This window comes from Nothoprocta perdicaria, unplaced genomic scaffold, assembly GCF_003342845.1.
Source record: "Nothoprocta perdicaria isolate Ctin4 unplaced genomic scaffold, notPer1 scaffold_54, whole genome shotgun sequence".
Classification (NCBI taxonomy): Eukaryota; Metazoa; Chordata; class Aves; order Tinamiformes; family Tinamidae; genus Nothoprocta; species Nothoprocta perdicaria.
In genome coordinates, this window is record NW_020455799.1 from 3207432 (window position 1) to 3234304 (window position 26873).

The following is a 26873-nucleotide window of genomic DNA, read 5'->3' on the forward strand; positions in this document are numbered from 1 at the left end:
CYTTCCATGCAGGAAGGGATTGCACCCAAGAAGCCTTGGTGAAGTAATTTGGATTTTTCCAATTTATTCCTTCAGCACAGGGACAATTTGACCAGAAAAAAAGATAAAAGCTCCATCCCTTTGAGCTCATGCAGAAGCCCGAGACCAGTGAGAGGCACTGCGTGAAGCTTCCTTCATGAAATGAATAGTGAAGGAAGAAGTGCCCTTTCTTCCTTCCTCAGATAGAGGCAAGGAGCCTCCGACGTGCCCACCCCTTTTCCCTCCCCTCCCTCCACCTCAAAACATGCTTCCAGTTAAAGCCTAGATGGTTCTAGAAGCTTCTCCCACGATCAAAGAGAGCAGGGGAGGCACTGCCTCCTGAGGGGACCAGCCCATTGCCTCTTCATCAGCGTCCTCCGGCCGCATGCAGAGYGTCCTCCTCAACATCTGCCCCCTTGGGGAGCTTGGGAAAGGGAAGAACCTGCTGGAGCGGAGGCTTCGCGTCCCTGTTCCTCCTTGGCAGGGCCACGACCTCAAGCAGGATGCCCCCTACGCAGCGACCAAGGTTACAACCAGGCCACGTTGCCCCAGTCACCTAACGAGGCCRGAAGGGCACCGGCCAGCGCCCGTGCACAGAGCACACGTGTGCTAAGCCTCAAATGTCCAAGTGAGGAGGAAACGGCCCTGSGGAGCAGCAACTGCTCCAGGCTCTCACATCACCCTTCCTCCCCAGCCTGGATGAACCCGGGCTCCTCCAGCCCCAAATGCTCCTACTGAACAAAGCGCTGCTTTGCAGCCCCAGCCCCGTGGTCTGCCACACACTGCCCCCTCCTACCTCTGGGCACAGGAGAAGATGGGCAAGGGGGCACGCTAGAAGCTGGCGTGAGGCTCAGCTCAGCAATGACCTGCTCCGAGACCCATGTGACAGCAACTTAGGGGGCTCGCACTGCCTATTGCCCCCAACCTGCAAGATACCCCATAGGTCCTGTAGCCGCACATGCAACATGAAGCATTTGCAGGATAAAGTGCTAATTAACATTTGCTTTTAATGCTTGCTTTGTTTGATACTTGGTGATTTTCTGTGGAAAACAACAGCTGGGGAGATCCCTCTCCATAGTATCATTTCAGCTGTGCCACATAATGAGGAATTCTTACGCCTAATYTAACCTTATTATGTTTCACTTGTAACTGTGCTCAGAATGAATTAGGACGGATTTTGTTCTAAGAGCCTAGATCATAATTCTCCTCTTTAAGGGGTTAGGCAGTTTGCTAACAAACAGCAGCATCAACTGAGACTGCCATTCGGTCGGGTGCAGAGTGAACTGGGAGCCGACYGCTGCTGGGAGTCGGAACGCAAAGACACAGGCTGGAAGGTCACACAGCCCGGTGGCAGGGGAGGTGCAGAACAGCGTGGCCCTTTGCTGCTCAGGGCTCAAAGCCATGGAGCTCTCTGTATCCCAGTGCTTCTCCATTGGGATAAGGTTAGGGCTAGGCGCACGCCTGGCCTCACGCACAGAGAAGCGCGCACGGATGCTGGAGCGGGGAGGCAGGAGCCCGTTTGGGAGCACATTCCTGCCTCAATAAAATGCCACCACAGGCACCTGTGCAACACGAGCAGCAAGGAACCAGCACCACCAGCAGCAAGGAACCAGGTAAAGGGCTGAGCCCCTGGCGCCCCTAAGCCTGGCTTTAGCCCCCATCCTCCAGAAAAGCCATCAAAGCCACCACTTCACCGCAATGAATCCTAAGTATTTTTCACAAGGGCCCTCCCCCGGAGGCCCATATAGTTTATTGCTGGCAGGAGGCAGCTGTTATTACAGCAGTTCCATCAGCAGGAGAGGCCCCTCTCCAGCCAACACCTTAAGCCCTTCCTTATCTGCTCACTCGTGCAAAAAGCTTCTCTCCTTCCTCCCACATAAGCTCTAAAAAGCTGTAATTAGAGTATGCAAATAAGATCCATAAAGGGACAAAACGCACTGTCAACAAGCACTGCTGTTATCTAGCAGGGAATTTAGCCTTAAAAAAAACCCAAAGTCTTGTCTAGAAGTCTTTCCTTTTCTACGCACAACACAAAGGCCTCTCACTGCAATCAGGTTCACAGAATCACAGAATGCCGAAGGTTGGAAGGGACCTCAGAGGTCATCGAGTCCAACCCCCCTGCTCACGCAGGGTCACCTAGAGCACGTGGCACAGGGCTGCATCCAAGCGGGTTTTAAAGATCTCCAAAGAAGGAGACTCCACAACCTCTCTGGGCAGCCTGTTCCAGTGCTTTGTCACCCTCACAGTGAAGAAATGCTTCCTTAAGTTCCTGTGGAACTTCCGATGCTTCAGTTTGAAGCCATTTCCTCTAGTCCTATCCCTGCCCACCACTGAAAAGAGGCCGCCCCCCTCCTCCTCACTGCCTCCCTTGAGGTATTTATACACGCTGATCAGGTCCCCCCTCAGCCTCCTCTTCTCCAGGCTGAACAGGCCCAGCTCCCTCAGCCTTTGCTCAYAGGGCAGATGTTCCAGGCCYCTGATCATCCTGGTAGCCCTGCGCTGGACTCTCYCCAGCAGCTCCACATCCCTCTTGTACTGGTTCTCAAGGATCCCATCAACATACAGSAGAAAATGCGCCACTTAGCCTCTCCTCTTTCTGCCCCGCTGCCGGCTGCTGCTCGGCGTGCGCCACTCGGCTCACCCCTGCAGGCACTCACCCCTGGGACCTCAGAGCCTCCCACAGCAGCGCAGACACCAGCAGAAACCTAATTTTGGAACTGAAGCGGTTGTGTCCCCAGCAGGAAGCKCCCAACCGGCTGCAGGTCACTGCAGCCGGGACAAAAGCCAAAGCCAGCCCTGCAGCCGCCAGTGCACCCAGGAGCACCACTGGACCTCAAGAAACCAGTTTTCTCTGCTATCCCTTTTACAACRGTGAGTTTTCGTGTGGCTAAATGGCCCACACAGAACACACTGCTACTCCTATGGCGAGATTCAAAGCTAAATCACTAAAATCACAAAGCTAAAAATCACTAATCAGAACCCTTTGGAAGACCCCTTCTAGGTGCCTGTATCCCCAGTGCCTGTGGGACCAGGGGCAGCTGGGGGCTCCAGGAAGGCACACGCACATTTTGCATTTCTTCAGTATCTAAGCAGCTTTCAAAAGCCTTCAGAGACTCRCTCTCAAGTACCAACAAAAGTCAGCTACTGAAAGAGCTGTCGCTTCACACCACCTTTCCTAACTGAAGTGTTAAGAGTGCCAGGGCAATAGTGAGGCGCTCAGCATCTAAACCTGCTAGCTCCAGGTTTGGGGTGGGCACCCTGTGCCAGACACGTTCAGGAACCACCTCCTCACCACAGCGGGAAGGGCTGCCCCGGGCTCAGGCCGCCCTGCTCCCTGGGGCGGGGACATCCCAGGGGTCTGACATGGGGCAGCATCAAGCGCCTGCCCCACAGCACAGCACCCCACGCTGCTGCCACCCCACGCTGCTGCCACGCACCTTTCTCGGGTCAGGAGGGTAAATATCCTGCGGCACAATGTTAGGATACGGACCAGGATACAGCTGGCAGCACTGAGGTTTTTCTTCCTGTGATCAACCTAACAGGCAACCACCTCCAGTCACCTTCTCAAAATGCAAACAAAACTGGATGCAGCTACAACAGCCATTGACTTTGGTATGCAGCTATACAGATAAAAGCCCTAGACACGTCTCAGTGCTCTGCAAGTGTCTGGGAGCAGCAGCCTCGGTGCGTCCTGCTGTGGCTTCCACCCGGGACCCAGCTCTGAACATTGCTGCTCCACAGGCAGATCATTCCAGCAGCAGCACTGAGGTGGATAACAGGAGAGAGAGAATGTGGATCCCTCTGCTCGTTAGCTATTCAGTGAGGAGTTATATAGGGGAAGAGTTTATTCCCCAAAGAGGAGGGCAAAGTAAATACGCATGCCTCAGGTTTTCCCTGCCTGGAATCYTATAATCCCCGCTTAGAGACACCACTCCAAGCAAGCCAACCAACTCTAATTAAAGGCCAATTTGAGACTAGCCCAAGGCATTCTCCCACTCTGTTCCTTAAAAATCCTTCAAACAGCCTCATTCTGTGCCCTGGAGATGAATCCAAGTCATCCCTACCTTAGGRCAGCAAGCTGAAGCAGACAGGGCACAGAACTCACCAGTGTTCACACAGCTAAGCAGCAGCAGCAGCAACATAAAACTGCCTTGTCAGGCACAGGCTTCGTGCTTCAGCCTTTAACAACTCCACCCATAGCTGTAACGATTAATAAGTGCACCCATGGAGAGCTCTGTCTTGCCAATACAGACAATTCCATAGATGGATAATGAGAGGCCAAGGAGGTCAAGGCTCCAGCATTCCCATGATCAAGGCAGTCTGCCTCCCAGAGCATCCCGCAGGGTAAGGAGGGTGACTTTAAGCCACACGACAGCCCCAAAACAAGGCCTATTAGCAGGGCCATTCCCACCATAGGCTGCAGAAGATACAGCCGCCTGCCTAGTCTGCACTGCCCACACTGCTGCACAGCCCCAGGGGGGCTGCTTAAACTTCTCTTTTCCTTCCGCCCTGTAAAAGCAAAGTAGYCGAGAGGCAGCCAGCAGCCCGAGTGACCACACAGCTCCCTCAAAACCCTCCAACTGGCTCATCTTCCCAGGCCCAGCAAGATTCCCTCTTCTTTCCAAACGTACGTGATTCACTCCAGCAACTGCCTAAACAGTCTTGGAAACTGAAGAGGGAAAACCCTGCCTCAAAAGACTCTAAGAGGTAAAGAGCCGGGAGCAGCGGGGCCTGTTAGAGCTATAATGATCCACACACTAAACAAGGAGCTGTCAGTGACAGGCTCAAGTATAGCACTGGGGACCCAGTATGAAGTCACATGGAAAAATAAAAACCTGCTGCAAAAATCATCCGCTGCTGAAGTCTCTTCAGGTTATCTTTAGAAAACCACTCTCATATCTTTGTTAGCTGCTTTAAAATAAGTGCTGAGGCAGAAGTCTGGGAGCCTGCTTAAGCAGCGATGGCCATAAACACGTGGCTAATCTGGGTCACGGATAGGCTTTCAGCGGGGCAGCCCCGGGCACGCGGCGCGCAGCTGGAACGGGGGCACCGCTCCAAAGCCCAGGGCCTGGGGCATAATTTTAGCCATGTAGAGGTGTCACATGCAGTTGGCCAGCCCTTGCCTGCACTGTAAAAGGGAAACGATTAATTACATACTATATACGGTAAAGGCAGTCTGTTTCTTAAACCATTAGAGAAATCACAGTATCCAAAGTCAGTCGTATTTCTGCCTTGGCAATAAAATACTCCTTTTTTTCCCACATTCTCTGCAAGCTGGGCAGTTCACAGTGAGAACTGCTGTATCAGCAGAACAACCTAATACGAGAGCTAATCACAGAGAATCCAATTTTTATCTGAGTGACCATGATAACAAGGACACCCCACCACCACAAGGGGGTAGGGGCTGCTATTTCTGACCCTTAAGCGTGATCATACTGCTTTCTCTTCTGTGAAGGTCTCCTACATCCCAGCCTAGCTTCTTAGTTTCTCCAAAAGAAATGAAAAGTGAAACACATTTCCACAGCAATTCAAAACCAGGCAGAGTCAGACGGAGCCCATCCAGGCCTCAGAGGTCACAGCACAGAAAAGCAGCCAGGCAGCAGCAAAGCAGGAACAACAGCAACATCAGGGCATGAGCAGCAGAGGTTTCTAGAACTTTCCAGGTAACCAAGATACTCATTGCGCTTTTCCTATACTGGCTAGTGAGCAGAAGCAAGTTTTGAACAGTAAGATTAATGTAATGTCATCACCCTCAAGAAGTTTTGAGCTAGTTATGGCAGCCCCAGGAGTGCAGGAATACTCACGATTTGTCTCTTCTGCAGGGCCGCCTCTGAGGGCTGGCCGGCCTTCGGCGAGGGGACAGGGACTTGCCCCGAGACCTCTCTTTGACTGCAGAGTGGGCACTTGAGGGCTTCAGAATCTGCAAGAGACACAGGAGGGAAGGAAACACCACTCAGTGATGGCAAAGATTTGTTTAAATAAGCTAAATAAGATTAACATAGGACCAAGGATGGCACACAAAAAATCTTTAGCCCCTTCATTTTGTTATTGTTRTCGTCTTTCTTTCTCTCCCCTTCAAGTCCCACCTAACAGGTACCTAAAACTTCTCAGTTAACAGGTACCAAGATCATGTGATAGCTGTTCAGGGGCCCCTTACAAAAACTGTTTGGTGTCAATAATTCAGTACCCAGCTAAATAAGCCATAGATAGATGGGGTGTGTGTGTGTGTGTCTGTGTCTGTGTGTACGTACACACACACAATTCATGCATATCTTCCTTCAGAGCTGACAGGAGCAAGGAACAAGATGTTGCTTTGACCCTCAACTGAAGGGGTCTCATGCAGCCACATTCCATGCTCCAATTTCTCCCTTCACATACAAAGGCCATTTGTCTGTAAGGCAGGTGGTTGATTCTAGGGACTGAGACCTTTTAATAGTCTCATATCCATTCACACATTTTTCTACATCCCCTTTACTCAAAGCTCAGGAGTCCATCAGCATAGTATTCATCTTCTGGGCTATTTTTAAAGACCTGGTGCTTGAAAACCAGCACCCCCACAATGTGAGCACACTAAATGAAATAGCTCAAATTCTGATCTAGCTCAAGGGAATTGCTGTAGCCAACATCAGTGGGGCCAGACTGCATTAAACACTAACTAATAGGTGCAAAATTAGAGACAGTTCAGAGCCTCAGTCCTGACCTTGAGACATTGGGCTGGGACCTGCCRAGCGCCTCAGGCTCCTCCGCTGCCACCTCCGTGCCCTCCATGTGTCCCCAACCCACAGAGAAGCTCTGTCCTCATCCCAGCACAACAGGTGCTTTCATGGTTAACACACAAGCACTGCAGAGTCTCAGCACATGCAGAGTCCTGGTGCACCCAACCGCTGTCCCCTTCACCCCGATGCAYCCCCAACTCCCGCTGGCACCTGGCGTGTGCGAGTGGCTGAGAATGAAGGTCACCTCGCACCTTCCTCTTACCATTCAGAACCCCTTGGTTAGGCTGGGAGCAGGGGCAGCAGGGACTGCAGATGCCAGCCCAACTGCCCAGGCAGCCCTCCCACCCCAAGCTCGGGATCAGGCCGCTTCACCTCCCCCCAAACCACACACAGCTGCTGAACATGGGCCATTCCTCAGCAGAGCAGGGAGCGGGAACCCGGAATAGTTTGGACCCGACTCCGCATAGCTCCACAGCCTGTCCAGCCCCATACTTGGCGAGTCCACCTGCTCTGCTCCAACTGCCAACAGATGGCTGGAAAGGCATCAAATCCCCTCTCACTCCAAGTGGAAACCAAAGCAGTCCTTGGGACAGGGTCAGGAACAGCAGCCAAATCCTCAGAAAGGGCAGCAGCTCACCCATGTTCCCCATCAGCCTGAACAGCCAGCAGGGAAGCACAAGCCTTCTAAGGGTTCATTTTCCTCATCCTTTCCACGCAGCCGACTTCCCGATTTAGCCCGGGAATAGCCCTGCCCGCCGACGGTGGGACACACGCAGCAAGGGGGTGACCCAACAGCACCCTCCAAGAGGAGTCACCCACCACGTGCCTGTCATACCCCRCAGATGGTGGCTTACCTCATTTTCAGTGCAACTCCTCTGCAGACTTAACTCGGCACTGCTAACGGGGTAGAGAAGAGGGCCGCCTCCCCTCCGCCTCGGGAGCCACCGCTTGCTCGTCCTCCACTGGCCGAGTTTGGAGCACGGCACAATCCCTCCACTGCCTTCCTGCCCCTGTTCCCCCAGGGACAACTCATGCCCTCGGCAGAGGACAGGCCTGACCGGCCTTATATGGGGAGCAAGGAGGGAATGGGAGGTGGCCCTCAGTCTTCCCGACCACCTTCTTCCAGACATAGCACCAATGACCCGTGCAATAGCTCCTTGCACCCAGGGACAGTTATAGGCCTCAAGTGTTTCTTAAACTGAAGGATAGGTCTTATAGTTAAAAAAAAAGTTATTTAACAGTGCTCAAAGACACACTGGAGTGTAGAACCACCAAAATAGATTTCAGCACAGCCCCATCGCACCTGATGCACTTTAGTCTCACCAGGACCAGGACCGGCCTGTTGAAATGGCTCCCAAGCATCCCGAGCAGTAAGGAAGCTGCCCCCATGCTCACAGACCTACCTTCATTCGCATATCCCTGGCAAACTTCTCCAGCTCCTTCCTGACATCTGTGCGCATCATCTTGGATACATTGAGGACCAGCTGTTTCCACTCGATGGGCTGAAAGCTGTGCGGCTCATGCGGGACGTATAATCCGATTTTTACTTTTTTCACTGAATGCAAGTACTTTTTGTAAGAGTCTTCAAATTCAAAGATGAGGTCACTCAGAGTTCGGTAAGTTAAAGGTTTGTCCATCAAATCTGATCGCCTGCTCATGCCCAGCGAGCCATACCGGCCATTGCAGTAAATCCCAAGCACCACATGATGAAAATAGTTCCCTGAGAAGTGGGTTTTAAAGCTGATGGGGAATCGTTCCACGGAGGGCTGCCCATTCGTCAAGTATCTGGCATGCACTACGTCAAGGCAACAAGAGGTCTGAGAAGGGCACAAAACAATTATGTCTGTATGACATTTTTAGAAGTTTTCACTGTCAGGGCTCATGCTTTCTTACAAACATGAATTCATTCGCACTGTGCCCCAGAACAGTAACCACCACCAATACCCTGATACTGTCTGGAGAATAAGATGCAATTACTGAGCCAGGAAAGGGCCTGACTTATCTACAGTTAAGGCAAAGAGTAGGAGGGAAAATTGGACAGTTTAGGATGCCAGCAGAGAGATGAGCCCCCCACCCCAGATCCTTGGGACCTCCCTTACTTGATACCAGTCCCAAATTGCTTTGTCCCCAAAAGGGAATGGCGTTTCAGTTCCACACTGGAGCTTGGTATGGCTCAGGTTGTTGCTGCTCACACTTTCACACCTCCCTGCAGCCTTCACACAGTATCATGGATCGGAATTTATTCCTCTCCAGGACAAGACAAGTCCTAGCTTTCAATCTATACATGGACATGGTTCAATCTATACATGGACCCTTGGTCTGGCTGCTCCTGGTACAGAACATCTTTACATGTTGTACTTGAAACCCACTGCTGGGACGCAGTCAAGAAAGGCTCCCAGGTCCCCATTTTTCTCCAGATAACATCTGCGCCTAGCTGTGTGTACTTAATAAACAAGTAGGAATCAACCCAGCCACAGAGTTTGTTCCTAAATTTCCAGCCAGCTCTTTCAAAGGCACCACGTGGGAAGCACAGGGACCAACACTTGTAAGGAAGTAATACCTGATCTCGGTTGGGAACTACACGTAGGGGTCCAACCATTTCCTCGGGACCACGATGGCTCTCGAAAAGGCAGGAGGAGAGGCTCAGTTTGCGTCAACGCTGACGTTTCCTGCAGCTCCCTGCTGTTAATCCACACGGACAGCTGGCACCCGCCTCACTCCAAGAAGGATTCCCCGGCTCTGCAGGCAGCTGCCTTCCCTTCCAAGGTCAGGGCCGCGGGGACGGCACGGCCTGCGCCGCACTGCTTCCTCCCTCATGACACCGGCAGCCGTGACTTGGCGCCGGTCCTGTTCCCTGCCTCGTGAGCAGGGACCGCCGGGCCTGGCCGCTGCCCGGGGCGCCGAGCCAGGATCCGCGGGGATGAAGCCGCCGCGGCCTCAGCGCGAGCCCGGCGCCCAGGCCCGGAGCCTCCGGCCTGCGCCCTGCTGCGCTTCCCGGCGGCGCTGCCAGCACAACTCTGATGCYGACCACGAGCCTCCGAACACACAGTGCAGGGAGGCAAAATAYAGACCATTAAAATAAACCACCGCCACAATTCTGGTTCTGCCCAGCCTGACGCCTCACCACAGCAGCAGTGCCGMATCCCTAGCTGTGATTCTGCTCCCCGTTAGCACTCCACAGTTCACATTTTTTTTTTAATGTACAGGAATGCCAAAAAGAAAAAAAGCACCCAAATGTGACCTTCATCCATCTCCAAGCAATTTCTCCAAACAGTGTGCCACTCACGTGACGCCCGCCCAAACTCACACCTTCAGACTGTTTATCCAAGGCGAACACAGCTCAGGAACATGGTACTGRAATTCCTGAAAAACACCCAGACTCTGAGGTCAAAAGCACCGATTTAAAACCCAGCCAAACAAAAATCCMCCGCACCCGCTGGCTGCATCTCCAGGACAACCACAGCCAAGCATCCGTGCTCAAACACGCTTAGCTGTGTTCACAGCCGGGTATCATAAGCACTAGCAGCTCTGAGAAATGCATTAGAAGGTGCAGGAACAAAGAGGGCTTTGGGCTTCACACTTCAGTATCTACTCGAGAGATAATCYGGACAAGAGCACAGAGCAGAGCACAGATCTCAGGGCAGCAGAGACAATTCACCAAGCATTAGATACAGCCAAGCTTAGATAAGGCCTGGCCCATCTACATCAAACAGGAACGCTGGGCACCCATTAGAAATGCTCATGGTGCTTTAACACTGCACTCACGCAAACAAGAAGCAACTCCGCTGCCTTCGGTGGTCCTGCTGAACCTGTTGAATCAGAACCAACTCCACCAAAAACAATGAATAAATCCCATGCACCATCAGCAGAATTTAAGATTACAAATACTCTGCAAGGTCAGAATCAGGCCCTGCACCATTATATCCACTGAAAAATCCAGCCCACAGTCACCTCATTTAGGAGGTCACCCTGCTCTGGGCCGTAAAAGGAACATCCTGTATAAATCAAAGTCAGATTACAATAATTTCTGTCCCATGGATGGATTCTTGTGGAAGCTCCTCTTTGTATTTATTATTCTGTGCAACTGAAAAAGCAGTGTCTTTTATTAACACCTGGGAAGCTTTCAAACATCACCACTATTTTTCCCTTTAGTAATAAAGGGGTTTTCCCTCCATGCTCCAACTACCTTTCTATTAAGTCCACACAAAGCTTTTGTGGCCACCTGCCACACATACACACACTTCTGCCACAAGGTCTTGGAGAGGCTGCAATTTAATCTCATTAAATACTGGGTAGCAGTAAGACTTTTGAGGGAGAAAATTACTCACCATCAAACAACCCAGCAACAACCACCATGGAAATTAACCTTTAGGTACAGGGTGCTTCTGCTRAAGTGACTAGTTAATGAGAGCCTCTATCCGAGATGAAATACACAGGAAATGGCCTGGAAAAGAACATCAGATCTTCCCTTATTATTTCTTTTCTTTTCTGCTTTGCCCAAGTGGAAATATATTGTAGCAAACAAAAGGCAATGACACACCAGTGCCACAGCTGTAATCACGATTTTGAGCTAGCACTGAAACTGCAGGACTGCGAGTCAGGGAGTAAATTACGTGCCACCATATAAAGGCAGCACAGAACGGGAAAGGGCAGAAGCTGCTTTAATGGCAGCCCTGCGGCCTCCAGATTCTGGGCCCTCACACAAATCAAAGCAGCTTCCTCAGGGCCTGTCCCACCGGGCTGTGCAGCARAAGCGAAGCTGTTCTGGCAGATGCCAGGCTCCTCAGGGACCATCCCGGAGGGACATCAATCTTCCACCTCCCTCCCTGTCCTCATGTGCCGCCTCCTCCCCAACTCCCTCATGCCAGGAAACAGGGAGGACAATCCCTGGAGCTCCATCCAGATCCTCGGACACCACTAGCATGTGAACAAGAGCAGCTCATCTTTAAGAAACCTCCCAACCCTGAGCTCATCTGCAGCATCTCACTTGTTGTGCCGCATTTCCATCTTAAAGACATCACCACCCGCTAGCCAGGGCCTGATGGACTCCGCTCTCCTACTCAGGAGGTCCATTTTGAAAACATCACACTGGAAGAGCAACTGCATGCAGAACATGCAACACCAGAGGGTGACAGTCCATTGGCACAATAGAGCCTGGTTCCATAACAAGCAGTCTCTCTCAAACACGCCAGCACTACCAGCAGCCTGCAGAGAGTCCAATCCCCTGTCCCACCCAGTGCCCCTACAGCCCTGCAAGCCAATACAAGCGGCACTGAGGTTGCACGTTTCCCTTAGACACACCTTAGAGCAATCTTTCCACTCAGACTCCTGCTCTTCACTCTAGGATCTTTTCAATTGGGATTGGGGGCTGAATCCCCAAGATTTTCCTGACACGCTTCCATTTACAGCTGCAATTCTGCCCTATTGCACCTTTCACATGACAGCACCACTGWGACCATGGGAATCAATGTTAAACCACACAGCAAAGATGAGCTGCTATTTTGAACACTTGACCTTGCCACATGCTGTACTAGCATGTTAGTCATCCTGTGAAACCCACCACCTTGCTCCAGGTTTGTTCTGCTTGCCAGCTGAACCCCACGCTAGGGGGTTGGCAGGATCGGGGTGCAGAYGGTGCTTGTTGCTATTTTAAGAGGATTTACTTTCAAGCATCCTTGGCTTTGATGGTACRAACACAGCAGGAAAGCCTCAAAACCAACTTCTTGACTTAGACATCTTACCTAGTTTTGATCCTTGGGGACACTGAGATCCCAGACGCAAGTACGAGACAGACTTTGGACACAAAGCCAATGCCCTGGCCACTGCATGAATTTTCCTGGGCAGTGGAGCAAATTAGGAGTAGTAGCCCTAGTGAGTTCAAAAGAACATAGGCAAGTTGGCTGAGTTAGGCCCTGCAAGCAGCAGGTTGGGAGTCAGACAGTTACTTTTAGCACCCTGAAGTAGAAATAGGTTGTAGCTGCAGAGATTGAAAAAGCACAGCCCCACAGCAACTCAACCAGTGCTTTACAGACAGCTCCTCTGAGGTTTTTGGTGGTGTTTTTAGCAACATTTTCAGGTGAATAATATCTTCCAAAAAAGTCCAACACAAGTCTCAGGATTACTCCACAACCCAATCTGTACCAAGAGGCAATATGTACCAATGTGATCACATTGAAGGGCACAGAGCAGATCCTGATCAGAAYAGAAACTTGTTTACTTCTCAGCAGAAACCTTTAGAGGGAAAAACTTTCATCTCCATTTTCTTTTTTAGGTAAATAAGCCGAGAAGAATCCGTATGCGCCAGCCCATGGCTCTGGGCTGTGACATTTCTGGAAAGGGCTGTGGCAGCTGACTGCATCCACACGGCAGCAGCTGCCTTTCTAGGGCTACGTGGGCTCCGCTTCCTTCCTCCCGGCAGCTTCGCGCAGCGGCCAAGATCCACAGCCAGCTGGATGTGATGGGAGCCGACACTTGTAAGGGCTGTGTCTAAACCGGCTCCCACACCGAGTAAACATCAGGGACAAGAGCAGCACCGCTGCCACACGGGCCTGCCGGCTGCGCACGGGGCCCGCGGCGGCAGGTTGAGGGACGAGTGCTGCCACCCAGCAAGGCGCCCTCTCCGACAGGGCAGGATGCAGGAGGCCACTCTCGCTCCCACCCGCAGGGATTTCCCTGGCATTGCCCTGTTGGCAGCGAGCCAGCCAGAGCTGCCAGCCAGGGAGGGCTCGGACAGCAGGGCACCAGGACAGCGCAGAGCTCCCTCCTTGTCTGGTGCCCCAAAGCAGCCCAAGAATGGCAAAAGCAAGAACAGCAGAGGATGGGAGAGAGACTATTTTTTATAGTTCTGTAGGGGAAAAAATGCCCCTAAGTCAGTCAGTCTGTGCAGTGAGGCCCCAGAGCAGGAACAGCTTGAATCAGCCTCAGATAGGCTCAGTTTGAGGTAAGCAGCCACCTCAGCTGCCTGATGAGACAAGTCAACAGCAGCTCCCCCAGTGTGTGTAAGGCCCTAAGGTATCTCCAGGACCCCAACCTACAGGTCCTCCTCTGCCAGCTGCAACACCTGCAAGCATTTCCCAGGACAGTTTCTGGGATACTAGTAGGTGTCTTCACTAAAAACACTACTCTGTCTCATAAAGCAAAATCCAATGAACCTGGTATCAAGCAGATGAGCCCTCCTTACACCACTTGTGCTATTCAACTCCATACTTGTTTAAAATCCTCCCTTATTTAATYCAGACAAGATGATGCAGTGATGCTTCTTGTCTTATGGGGGCACTTGGGAGGCTTGCGGAGGGACACGTGCAGGGACCTTCCTGCTGAAGTCCGAGTCCAGCACAGAAGAGCACAGGCTGTTCCTGCCCTCTTGCCATTCCCCGAGCAAGGAAAGGCCGAGCAGGCCCTCTGAAYGTCACAGCAGGCTGTGACGCACAGCACCCCACGCACACTTCACTRCAAGTCAAGGGGGTGAAAGCAGGCTGAGGATGAGAGAGGGCACAGCTTTATTTAGGCTAGCAAAGCTGAAGCTGCTAGCTCAGAATGAGGGGGATCTGCAAGAAAATGAACCTCACACTTCACAGTTGTCTGACAAGCTTCAAGCTTCAGCAAAAACAGAGAAGCTATTCTTTTTTCAAAGCAGCCAAGCAAGTGCTGGCAATATCAGACAGCCTTTGATGTAAACACTCGGAAAAGCTTCAAACCTCAGTCTGGATTCATGCTGTAGCTCCAACAGAGTCCAGGAGCATCAAGATTCAAGAAACTCTCACACTAAAAACCTCTTACTGCCAGGCAAGAGAGTTTTCCACCAGGCAAGAGAATCAGGGTGAGCACAGGACTCCCGCAGCAATAAATACCATCCACTGCTAAAATGCACAGAAGGCACAACACAAGCTATTAAACACCTCTCCCCTCTGCCACTTCTGTATTGCTCTATTCCTCCTCATTTAATGACACTATGCAATGGGGGGAGATTATCTAACGCACTGCACGTCCCTGGCTCACCTCGCATGAACTGGGATGGGCACTTGGGTCAAGGGCAGCCAGCCACACTCATCTGTCACAGACTACCCTCCCCAGGGGCAAACACATTGTGCCGCTTCCTCCTCCAACATTTTGCTCTYCTCACTTTAATAACGGGGATACAGCATGAATAAAATTCCCTTGGCGCCTTTTGGCTCACGATTCCTTTTCTTGACATAAGTAGTTTCGATCCTGCACCACTGGTGGCGAATGCCCCATTACTCCACTGATTTGCGACTGCACAAAGAAATCCCCTGGAGAGGGCGGCAGGAGGAGTGCTCCCGGTTAGGCACCGGTGAGCAGACCATGCAAGGGGAGATGCACAAAGCCTGCACAGCCATGCAGAGCAAGAGATCCGTATCTATCACCACAAGACATTTACGAGCATCTAGAAATCCTGTAACAGCAGCTCCCTTGGCACACATAGGGAAGGTAGCTCGGTATTTAACCCACGGCAATACAGAAATGTTTCAAGATGCATCTAGGGCGAAAGCAGTTGCACAGCGCTTAATCCCGCACCAGGAAGGATTACGGGGGTGTTTATAATAAGTGGCACAGAAAAAGCCAACCACACGAGCCAGCGAGCAGCTCAATTAACATGACATCTCGCTAAGCCGCTCCACGCGGCCAGCCTGGATGGGGCTCGCAGAAGGCTGTGCTGCTCCGATGGGCCCTAGTCAGCGGCCGAGCAACACCCTGCAACCAGCGCCTGGCACCGGGGGGCACGGAAAGGAGCCCCACACACACACACACACACACACAGAGGCTGGGGGCTCAGCCCAGGCACGTTCAGAGACACGGATGTGACACTCAGGAGAGTGAGCGGAGGGAAACAGCATCTCTTATCTGGTGACTGCCCGACCTTGGGAACCACGTTGCAGACCTCACTGTACCTGCCTGCGGAGGCTGATGCTGCATATCAAAACCTCAGGGCTGGGGGAAAAAAATAGTGGTGAAATGTATGTATTTTCAGCAAACCCAGCCAGCTGCTGTGAAAGAGACTGGCATTGTGCACACGCAGCACGACAGGGCCAGGCTCTGCGAGGACACAGGCACCAGAGGCCAGCTGCAAAGCCCGTGCAAAGCCTGCACACTCTCCACGGCTGCACACTTTTCACACTCATCTCACAAGCAAAAGCTTTGGATTCTTTTGTTGGCCGATACAGAGGGAGCTTTAAAATTTCTTCCCATGAACCTGCCACAGGCCTACCAGCCCTGCAGATGTGCACTATTCTTACACACAGGACTTTGAAGACAACCACCAGGAATCACAGAGGACGACAGGCTGGCCCCATTCCCTCCCTTCCCAATCGCTTCTGAGCGTTAATTCCTGAGGAATTAACATCAAGAGCCAGTTGTGAAACACACGCACAGCAACCAAGGTCCTACTGACAAGTCTAGTTGATTCAGCAGCCTGCTGGTCAGCACCTTGGAGACTCTCCAGGCTGTTCACACTCACCCTCAGCTCCAAACACCTCGAACATGCAGGACAGGCAACGTGTTAAATAGTGCTCCAGTGGAACGAGACACATGAAAGGATACATCCCCAGGATAACTGCTTCAAGGCATTTGATAGGTAAGGACTCCCTGGTCATTTCTCTTGCTGTCTCCATTAACCTAGGATGGAAGCAAAAAGGTTTTTAGACATTTCAGTCAGAACAATTGACCAGAATCAGAGCCAAAAACCAGATACTTCTTGTTCTCATCGCAGTAAGCAACAGTGAACACGATTCTCCTCTTCAGTGACTTGCCAGAGCCCTGCCAGTCTCTGGGAAAAACCAAACAGGAGCTTGGTATCCTTGTGCCTTCCACACCTTGGCAGAGCACTGGCGAAACGCAGCGCTCTGCCTTGCTCAGGAACTCCGGAGGATGAGCATCAGCCCAGGCCACAGCACAGCACCTTGCTGAGCTGCACGGTGACACTTGTGCAAGCTCACACATCAGCACCAATTTAGCTCATGTCTACAACACCCCTCGCTCTCCTCTGGAGGGAGAAAACACACAAAGAAAAACACAGGGAAGAYGCTTACATGATCATGTCCCCTTGACCCTGTGGCTATAGGCGCAGCAGGAGACAGTAACTTAAAGGAGGGCTAGGGCTCTTTACTGAAATCTTTACTCTGCAGAAAGCTCAAACTGGACAGACACTGCACACAAAAAAGGAAAATGGTTTAAGGGAAACAAAAACAAAACAGGGAAACAGAAACAAAAAAGGGAAACACTATGTTAAAAGTCTTTGTATTAGAGATGATAAAAATACACCTCTCATACCATTTGAGTTCTGCTTTTCTCCACTAGCTCTCCTATCCTAGGCATTGCAAGCCKTATATTCATCTCAAGTGGCAACAGAGCGGCTGTGCCATTACCGCCTGTCACAGCAATGCCGCTCCCAGTTTATCCGAGCTGGAAACCATCCTTTCCTGTGCACAGAGCCGCCCGCCTCGCTGCGCCCGCAGCGCGGAGGACGAGCGGGAGCTGCTCGGCCCCACGGCGCTCGCAGAGCCCTCCCGCGCGGGGGGCGACGGGCGGCCGCAGCACAAAGGGGCCTTCACGGCCCCAGCGGCTCCTTCGTGCCGGCCGGGCCCAGAGCTGCCACGAGGCCTCACGTCAGCCGGCAAGTACGGGATGAAAATGCACAGGACCGCTGGATTTGCAGCTCTTCTCAGTGTGGCCTGTAACRGGGCAAGGGGAAATGGCCATAAGCTGAAACACAGGCAGTTCCATCTCCATGTGAGGAAGAACTTCTTCCCTGTGAGGGTGACAGAGCCCTGGMACAGGCTGCCCAGGAACATGGTGGAGTCTCCTTCTCTGGAGGTCTCCAAACCTGCCTGCATGCCACCCTGTGCCCCGTGCTCTGGCTGTCCCTGCTGGAGCAGGGGGTTGGACTAGATGGTCTCTAGAGGTCCCTTCCAACCTCAACCAGTCTGCGATTCTGTGGGTCCACAAACAACAAGAGCCACTGAACGTCTTAATTTTAGCTTCAGGGAGAAAAAAAAAGCTGCAATTCTAAGTGTGGCAGCCCACTGTAGAGGGAAGGCAGGGAAAAGCTTACACTGCAGTTTCAAGCTATTTAGCAGCAGATAAAGGAGCTACAACAGTAGCTGTTTCGCTGTTTTATCTCGACTCTTATCCATACAAGTTTGTTTCAATAGCAAGAGCACTTCTGCCCCATAATGAATATAGCAACAGATCCGTAACATTCTCCCTTTGTGTGAGGAAGCAGCAGCAGATGTTCAAATGCCTTCTTAAGTCTATTGTCTGGCAATGGTATCAAATTTTTCTTTACAGCTCCATCAGGGTTCCTTAATAACATGGTGTGTGCAAACAGCATTCTTGCTTCCTTCCCTGTTATTTAGTTGCATAATTCCCACGTGCCTGCTTCTATTGTACTCTTCCTGCAACTGATCATCCATTATATTTGCAGTCACAGGAATGTCCGTCCTTACTGGATCATGTGAGCGGGAGTTTCTCAGAGTCCCTAGAATCCTACCCAAACCTCACGGAACGGTGGAGGTTGGAAGGGACCACTGGAGATCACCTAGCCCAACCCCCTGCTCAAGCAGGGTCACCAAGGGCAYGCGTACCAGAGGCCTGTCCAGGTGGCTTTTCACCACCTCCAAGTGTGAAGAATCCATGATCTTTCTGGCAACATGCTCTCATGCTCTGTCACCATCACAATAAGAAGCTTTTCCTCACRCACAGACAGAAATTGCCCAAGTTTCAGTTTGTGCTCGTTGCCTCTTCTCCTATCGCTGGGCACCACTGAAAAGAGTCTGGCCCTGTGTTCTTTGCACCCTTCCTTCAGACACRTACATTCACTGATCAGATCCCTCTCCAGCCTTCTCTTCTCCAGGCTGATCCACCTCTCTCCACCCTTCCTCCTATGAGAGATGCTCCAGTCCATCATYCCGGTAGCCCTTCACGGGACTCACTGCAGTAGCTCCACATCTCTCCCAGGCTCTGAGGAGCCCAGAACTGGACACAGTTCTCCAAGTGTGGCCTAACCAGGGCCAAGTAGAGGGGGAAGATCTCCCTCAATCAACAGGTCCAACCAATTAGCTCGCAACTAACCGGAGGGAACAGCACAACTCCACACACATTTAGATGACRCAATCACACCCAGTTACTTTGGGTAGGACAGAGATATTTTGTTCCTCTCCTGTGGTCAAATCTCTACCCTAGTGCAGAAGCTTGCTGAGACTTCATAGCTTATTGTAAGACCAGCAACACGAGCTSATTAGTGTTTCATTAATAGCTATAGCCATTATTAAATGTCCACAAATATCTTTTTCCCCAGAAGCTCTTACAAGTTCTTTGCTTAGGAGTTTTAAAGAATGACAATTTCAGTTAAAGGTAACACTTTTTACCAGAATGGCCGCATCAGCTAAAGCTACAATGAAGTTCTGCCAGCACATCCTGCAGGTCAAAAGACAGACCTATCAATGAATGTCTGAAACACTCGTCACATACGTACACCTACTGTCAGCGGGAGCAGCAGAACTCCATACAGTGAGGTTTCCTTCTCCAGTATAGGAGAGTAAGACCACACCAAGGGCATTATCCTGGGACAAGATACCTATATATTATACTAGCAAAGCACTCAAAGTGGATCCAGTTACATCTGTATTCTGGATTTGTGCAAATACAGCAAATCCCAGCAAGAAAGGATTCACTTTCAGGAGCAGTTTGTCAGTACAACAGGGACAACACACAGTTTGTTCGATGACATCTCAGCCTTGACTCACAAGGCTATGTCAACAGAAATCTAACATTTTCAAAAGCGTTATCTCTAGTCTAGACAAACCCAACGAGTGCCTGGCAGTCTAGATGCAAGTTGATAGCAAACAGTGACTTTTTCCTCAACAGAGGCTTTAAATTTTGAATCATGTCAAGCTTGTCTCCCTTAATGTTATGAGTCACCTATAGATAATTTATGCTCCTTTTCAGCCCAGTCAGGCATTTTTATTCCCTCATGAATCACATTGACACTCACAGTAAATCCCCATAATATCTAGTTCTCCCTCCATAACAGACATGCTCATTAATATGCCCCAGCTGTTTTAGGACACTTCCACATGAATTTATGAATATTCAATTTCCATCTAGTGTCCAACTTGTTTGCATCCAGACACGGCTGTCTTCAAGACAGCTACTGTAATACTTTCATTAGCTTCAAGCCTCTAATACCAGATAAGCAATATGCTTAATATCAATAAAGCAAGGATCTCAGGACAACCACCTCTTCTCCCAAGGGCCAGGGGAGCAGCATCTCACTGGGCTGACCTGCTAATACAGAGCTGGTCATGCAGGTGTCCTGCTGTTACTGAGCCAGGAAGGGTGAGAAATCCTGTGCTTTTCCTACGTGGTTCCCCACACTGGGATCAAGTCCTTGGCTCATAGCAGCATTTGGAGGCACTCCGGCATTCCTGCTCCRGGAGCAGCTCCTTCCCAGACTGCAGCAAAGCCTGGCGAGGAAGAGCCCTCTCCTTTCCCTCCTCTCCCTCCCCAGGCCCATTTGCAGCCCGTGTGGCCATCCACGAACCGCAGGGGTTTGTCAAGAGCAGCCCTTGGTGTCCCAGCACAAGCAGCCTGTTGTTGCAGAACATCTTGCAGACAAACTCCTCCAGCCCATGGATCATAGGCCAGGCGCCAGCACAGGACAACGCGGCTCCAAGACACAGCTCAGATGCAAAACAGGYCACCTCCGAGGGAAAAATAAAATAGTGGAGGTGTGGGTGTTTATTAAACTGATAGAAAATGGACTGGTGGGGACAGGGAGAAAAAGGTCTCCAAGAACTGCACGAGGAGACATCCTCAGCTGGTGCAAACAGACTGCCACACAGGTCAGATCCAAGCTCATACAGGAAGGTCTTTAAGAACCTACAGGGACGTCTAAGTGTTACTCCTCTTTTCCCAACTTGGGAGAAGGAGGAGAAAAACAAAACAAAAACAAAAAAAAACACACAAAAACAAACAAAAAACCACACACACAAACAAGCAGCATGAGTTCTCCAGCCGCAGTGCAATATTACAGATYTGGGACTAAGTATCCTCTTAACAGCTTCACTACTCTTAGCACTCCTGGTAACTTCTAATCTATTGGAGCAAGAAGCCAACAAAGATGGGCAAAAATAAATGAATTTAGTGCTGTCCAATACAYGCCAGTTGTGACATCACAAATTGCCATCAAGGTCCCTAGACAGGAGGCCCTTTCTTGGTGCCCTCTCAGTAATCCTGCAGAAGTCATATCACAAAAGTGCACAGCAACACAACAAGGAGAGAAGTCAAAAAAAGAGCTCCCAAGCCACAAACGCTAAGGCAGGTAAACAAGGGAAAAGTGGGCACTTAAGAAAGGATCCAAAAGCCCAGGTGCATCTCCAGAGGTGGGCGTTACTTCAGTTCACTTTCGGGAAGAAGTGCTGTCCTCTCTGGTCAAACCTTTACCAAGCTCAGGGGAACGAACCTTTCAAGGGATAAATTTTGAACAAAATCCACTTTCATCCTCCATGCCCTTGGCAAAGGATAATGCGAAATATTTAAGAATAAGTGACCAGCCTGAAAATTACTTTAAGCTTCTATAAACCCATCCATCACTCAAGACATTAGATTTTTCCTAAAGAAGTCCCACCTGGCAAGTCAGTAAAAACTCCATAAAAAATAAAAAGCGTGTGAAAGACAGCTGCCAGCAAGGCAAAAACATGAAGTCTAGAGCTCTAAAGGGAGCTGGAATTTACAGCGACAGGCCATCAGATGAACAACAGCCAGCTGGGGAGAAAGAGAGCTCAAGCCACAGGAGCAATTACACTCTGCTCATCTAAATCCCCCACTAAGAAAAAGCAGGATGCTGTCAGCATCGCTTCCTGCTCCAACCTGCCAAGTTTCGGGGTCCTGTTAGTGCTGTCATCACTATGATGCAGTTTGTAACACAAGGGATCCCAGCTGTGGTGCCAGGCTCCCTTCACACACATTCCTACTGGCACCATCAAGCGAAGCACRAATCAACCACATGGAAGAAACAGCAAGAGAGAAACAGGGTCACAGCCTTAAATAATTCATCATGACCCTCTGGGGAGAGGTCTGAGACCAAGGCAAGACCAAGAGCCCCGCAGCCTTTTGCACAGCTCATCTCCTCCTGCCAGCAGGCAAGGCCATCACTCCACAACTAGAACATCAGCACTTCAATGGGCTCCACAAAAACACCCTGGTGCTCCCAAGCAARCACCAACAGGCAGAGGCTGTTGCTCCAGCCATGTACACTCAGCTTTGGCCCAAAGCCATGCAGGTGCTTCCACAGGGCTGCTCAGGGAGAGCAGCTCTGCCATGTGCTGGCTTTCCATGGCCCCATGGCACCCGGCAGCAGGAAGGGACCCTCCTGGCAAAGGCAGCAAACGGAACATGCACATTTTGGCCTTGCCACGGCAGCCTGTGGCACTGTGCAGACAGCCCTCCCACGCTGCAGTACCACATTGCTCCATGGCAATGGACACAGGACACTAGAGCACTTCTGGAGACACTTACCCACTTAGAGGCCTCGTTTTTCTAATCTCGAAGAACTGAGTTCCCGTGTGATTGTATCTGAGGTTTGTCTGTTAAGGGAAAGCAACGCAAGAAACAGTGCAACAATAAAGCCCAAAAGGTAAATACAAGTAATGCTAATTATAACATACTAACACTAACTCAGCTTGGCATTTGATGGTTATGAATTCTCTTTTCCCAGAGTTTGAAAAAGCTTCCGCTTCAGGCAAGGGAAAACATTTATAGCACACTGAAACCAATCATCATTCATCATTTGAAAAAATCTGCTTTCTTTAGTTTTAAACTCAGACATATGGAGCAACAGCACAGCAGGCGCATCCAATAACATCTAGGAACTATAAATCATCCTCTAAAAAACAAAAATCCTTTAGAATGTAAATAGCCAGTACAGCACAAGGGCACCAGTTAACAGTACAAGCACAGGTGAAAAGTGCATCGTAAAGGATGCCAGGGGACAGACAATCCATCAACTAGCACCCTGTCCAGACACTTACTTTTGCTGGTTATTTTTCTAGCAGAATCAGTTCCCAACCCAGCCACTGGAACACTTATGTAGAACTGAGGTGGCAAAACCAGGGCTAAGGGGGGGCAACTCTGCAGAGGCAAAGGGTGCCTAGCAAAATAGCACAGCTACTGACCACATAACTATGGCCTAAATAAGCCTCCAAATCATGTCAGGCACCTGGATGTTCAGAACTGACCTCAATTGGAGCTCAGAGTTCTCCAGAAATAACATTTTCTTTCTTTCCTGCCTTTGAAACTTACTTCATAAGGTCCATTCACAGAGTACTCTGGACAAAACATACGGCCTCTTTCAGYCCTAAAAGGAAACCAAACCCCATGTCTAAGGCCTGATTCTACTACCTACTGGAGTGCAGACTTTCAAGACCACTATGAAAGAAATGTAGCTGAGCCCCACAAGACAGGGTGTCCTCTCCAGCACGCCACTCCTTGCCACAATCAGAGGAGCAGAGCACAAGCTTCTCCTGTCCTTCCCAAGAGGCCCACGTGCAGCAGAGATGCCTCCCCTTGTTACCTGCTCTGCCTCCTCAAACACACAGCTCCTCTCTCCTCCTTCCTCCCACTGTTCTTGCTCTTACGGAGAGCACAAGACTCAGGACATGCTTCAGAAAGGCCTCAAAAAGGCCTTTCCAGGTAGCATAGCTGGCTATGCCACCCTATCCCAGCGACAAGCACCCCAGAGCAGCCAAGGAATGAGAGCAGCAAGTTCAGTCCTCAGGGAGCACCCAAGGGCTGCCAGTGCAGAGCGAGCAATGCTGTGCAAATACAATAGCTCTCCCTTTGCTGCTTTGKGAGGAGGTGACACAATATTCCTCCAGGCACCACAGTCTGATCATAACAGCCTGGTAAACCAGCTTCCCAATGAACATTTCTATTCTTACAGAGATGTCACTTCAGGTAAATGCTACGGTATCACTTGGAGGTAATTACACGGCCCAGATGACTGCTGTGACAAGCTCCGTGCTGCAGGTGCTACCACGAATCTGTAGCTGTGCCATGAGAGGAGCCTCCTCAGTCCCACAGGAAGCACAGCCTTTGCCAAGGGTGGATCGGGGCTCCAGGACATCCCCCAGTGACCCACTCATCCGCACTGCCCCAGAGCCRCGCGCTCCAGAAGGATACTGCAGCATCTTCATGTAGGTCTGTATTGCCTGAAGCCATTCCGGGATGGACATGCAGAGCTTGTAGTTTGGCACTGGTGGCACCGACGGCTGGACAAAAGGAAAATAAAGAGGTTAGAGAGTTAGCACTCCCTGCAGTGCTGGTAAGTGACTTACTTGGGCAGAGGCACATGCTTAGCGCCCCACGGCCCCGCAGCACAGACGGCTGGAACCCCTCACGAGCTCGGGCACCAGACAGAAACCTCCCCGCGCCCACCACAGTCTGAGCACCACAACACCAGGAGCAGGACGGGCCCCAGGCTCGGCCACCACAAGCAGCAGAGCCGCCCTGGGCCCTTCAGCACCACCCTAGCCTGGCAGGAGGGTGATCCCAGGAGCCAGATGCTCCGCTTTTCCCCCCACCTCCAATATAAAATAGTTCAAAAGAGGAGAGTTCCACCCAGCACTGGCTTTGTAATCCTCCCCTTCCCCAAAATTCACACCTAATTTTAGGTTTCCTCAACTTCAAGAGGAAAGAGATAAAACGAGGGAAAAGTCTTGGACACCACAAGTCTCCAGCTGCTGCTACAAGCTCCACGCTCACCAGCCACAACAGGCAGCCACAGACCCCAGGTAAGCCTGCAAAACCAGGGGTGACAGGACAGCTGGACAATCACCTGGGGCCCAGATATCTAATGACATTAAGATATAGGCTAGCACCTTAATGTGATTTTTTAAAAAAAATCCCATAAGGCGCTTAGGCATAAGCAGATGTCTTAAGAAGCCTGGCCCTCAATCCACATTTAATCCTCATAGCTAGGTGACTCCTTAGCCTATAACCCCACAAAGAAGGAGCASAGCCTGGCCATAAACACCTGTATTTTAAGGGCAAGGCTGCAAAGTGCACAGTCAGCCTATGTCAAGGCCGGGGAACAGAGGGTGAGGCAATAAAATCAAAGCCCCAAGAGAGATACCAGAGCAGTGGCCAGTACTGCGTGGCCTCATGAGCTTGTAAAGCAGTGGACAGTCTGACACGAGGGAGCTTAGTCCAGTTACTGCTACATAATTACTACAGCACTTTTGCTGCTTTCTGTCAAAATAGTCACAGTATATTATATTCCCTAAAGTCCCTCAGAAATGGCCACAGGAAGGCCATTCAGAAATGGCATTGATGCCCTAAGCTTCAACTCACAGATTATGAAGTGAAAAACACTGCTCTGAAGACACCAAGTCAACTATGATAGGTAAGATAGAGGAAAAAAAATACAATATATACAAAATATATCCCATAGTATAGAACTGTCCCCCTCACATAGACCTTGCCCTAGGGAATCCCACCTCACAAGCAGCTAGGGGTTTCAAGGCACCTRTACCCCCAAGGAGATCAACTACCTGCTGCAGCCAGGCAGCAAATAGGGGTCAGAAGAGAAAAGCAAAAACAGACACTCCTGTTTTATTGGTGTATATAGAAGAGTATGTTAAAAYGGAAAGGAAACAGATGGCCATGCCCCCAACATGCCATCATCATTAGCACCACAAGAGACCAAAAGAAACCAGTAATTCTGCACACAGTGGTAACAAGTGGAGGTTATTAGCAAGATTCATTAATGTCTCTTAATCACTGTTTCCACACATGATCTCCTCAGAGGTCCATTTTCTAATTCACAAGTTGTTTCCTCTTCCCTCACTCTCATTTTTTTTTGGATTTGGGAGCAGTAAATATTCACCTGTCACTCCCAGTGCTGGGGAGCCCCCAAATTCCTTCTAGAAATACTACCCAGGCAGCCCTCCACAGGCCAGTCTAGACCATCTGCACACTCACTTCCCAAGCCTGCCTGGCAAAACAAACACCCCAAATCCACTTATTCCTGGRAACAGTCCCACTAACCTGACCAAGTGGTTAGATGAGTGCAGGTAACCCCGGTGAGTCCTCGGGAGCGCTTGTGGAACTCTGCTCCCTATGGATTTCCCTCCGAGGGGACACGTACCACTCGGGGCTGCAGCACTTTAACACTGCGGGCTTCATGTAGCGCTACACAAATGTTTAGGGTACGGTGCCACAAACACTAGACCCTCAGCATATATCGGGGCTGCTACAACTCCTCCCGTACCGCCTACAAAGCATAAACACGGTGCGCAAACTCAGGGCAGAATCCAGCCAAAACCAACCCCGAGGAAACCCAAAAACAAACGCAAACAAATGCTCATCGTGATCCCGCGGCTGAGGGCGCGAGCAGGGAGCCCAAGGGCACCGGCACGGCCAGCAGCGCGGGGGCACGGGGCAAACACCCGGGCGGCACAGCCCACAAACAGGGCGGCAGAGCCCATTCCTCCAGGCTAGGGCGAGCCCAGGGCGGCCACCCCAGCACACGTCGCAGGACAGGCGCCACCAGCGAGCGTTCGTAGGGGACGGCAGAGCCGCTGCGCGCAAACGCAGACGCAGCGCGRCACATCGTGAATGTATAAAGCGAGTGAAATCCAGAGCAGACAGAGCAAAATCCTTGACCTTGTATCGGCCTTCCTGAGCACTGACAGCGCCAGACAGCAGAGCTCCTGCAGAGCAAGCAGCAGAGCTAAGTGTTTTACCAGAGCTGGTGGCYGTCCTATGGCTGGACCTACTCTGGCCTTAGCTCACCACAGCCCCCCGGGGGTGAGCCTCACCTCACACAACTCCACTGTGTGATATTTAACAACCACAAAGCCCTTTTTTTTGGTAGTTCAGCCTGCAAGTACTCTCCGTGTTACTTAGCATAAATGAAGCTGACATATGGTAGCCCTCAAAGCCGGTGACATTTAATTCCTTAAGACTCCCAAGCATCCAGGCTAGGTGAAGGATTGCACAGCGCTCCTGGACGCACAACCTGCTCTGCTCCCAGAGCTCAAGCCGAAAGCCCAACACGGGGCTGCAACCAGGTGGCCCTTCAGAGTCCGAAACCTGCCCGACCTCAGCCAGATCAGCCGCCGG

General features: G+C 50.9%; 1 protein-coding gene across 1 annotated transcript in view; it reads right to left on the bottom strand.

The window, feature by feature from the left end:
• VASH2 (vasohibin 2) overlaps nt 1–26873 on the bottom strand; it is a 31198-nt gene that overhangs the window by 1072 nt on the left and 3253 nt on the right. The window contains exons 3-7 of the mRNA XM_026048395.1: nt 23931–24019; nt 22269–22325; nt 16293–16367; nt 8138–8519; nt 5823–5938 (exon numbers count right to left, since the gene is read on the bottom strand). Coding sequence (XP_025904180.1) covers nt 5823–5938; nt 8138–8519; nt 16293–16367; nt 22269–22325; nt 23931–24019 — 719 coding nt within the window. The remainder of the gene's footprint in view (nt 1–5822; nt 5939–8137; nt 8520–16292; nt 16368–22268; nt 22326–23930; nt 24020–26873) is intronic.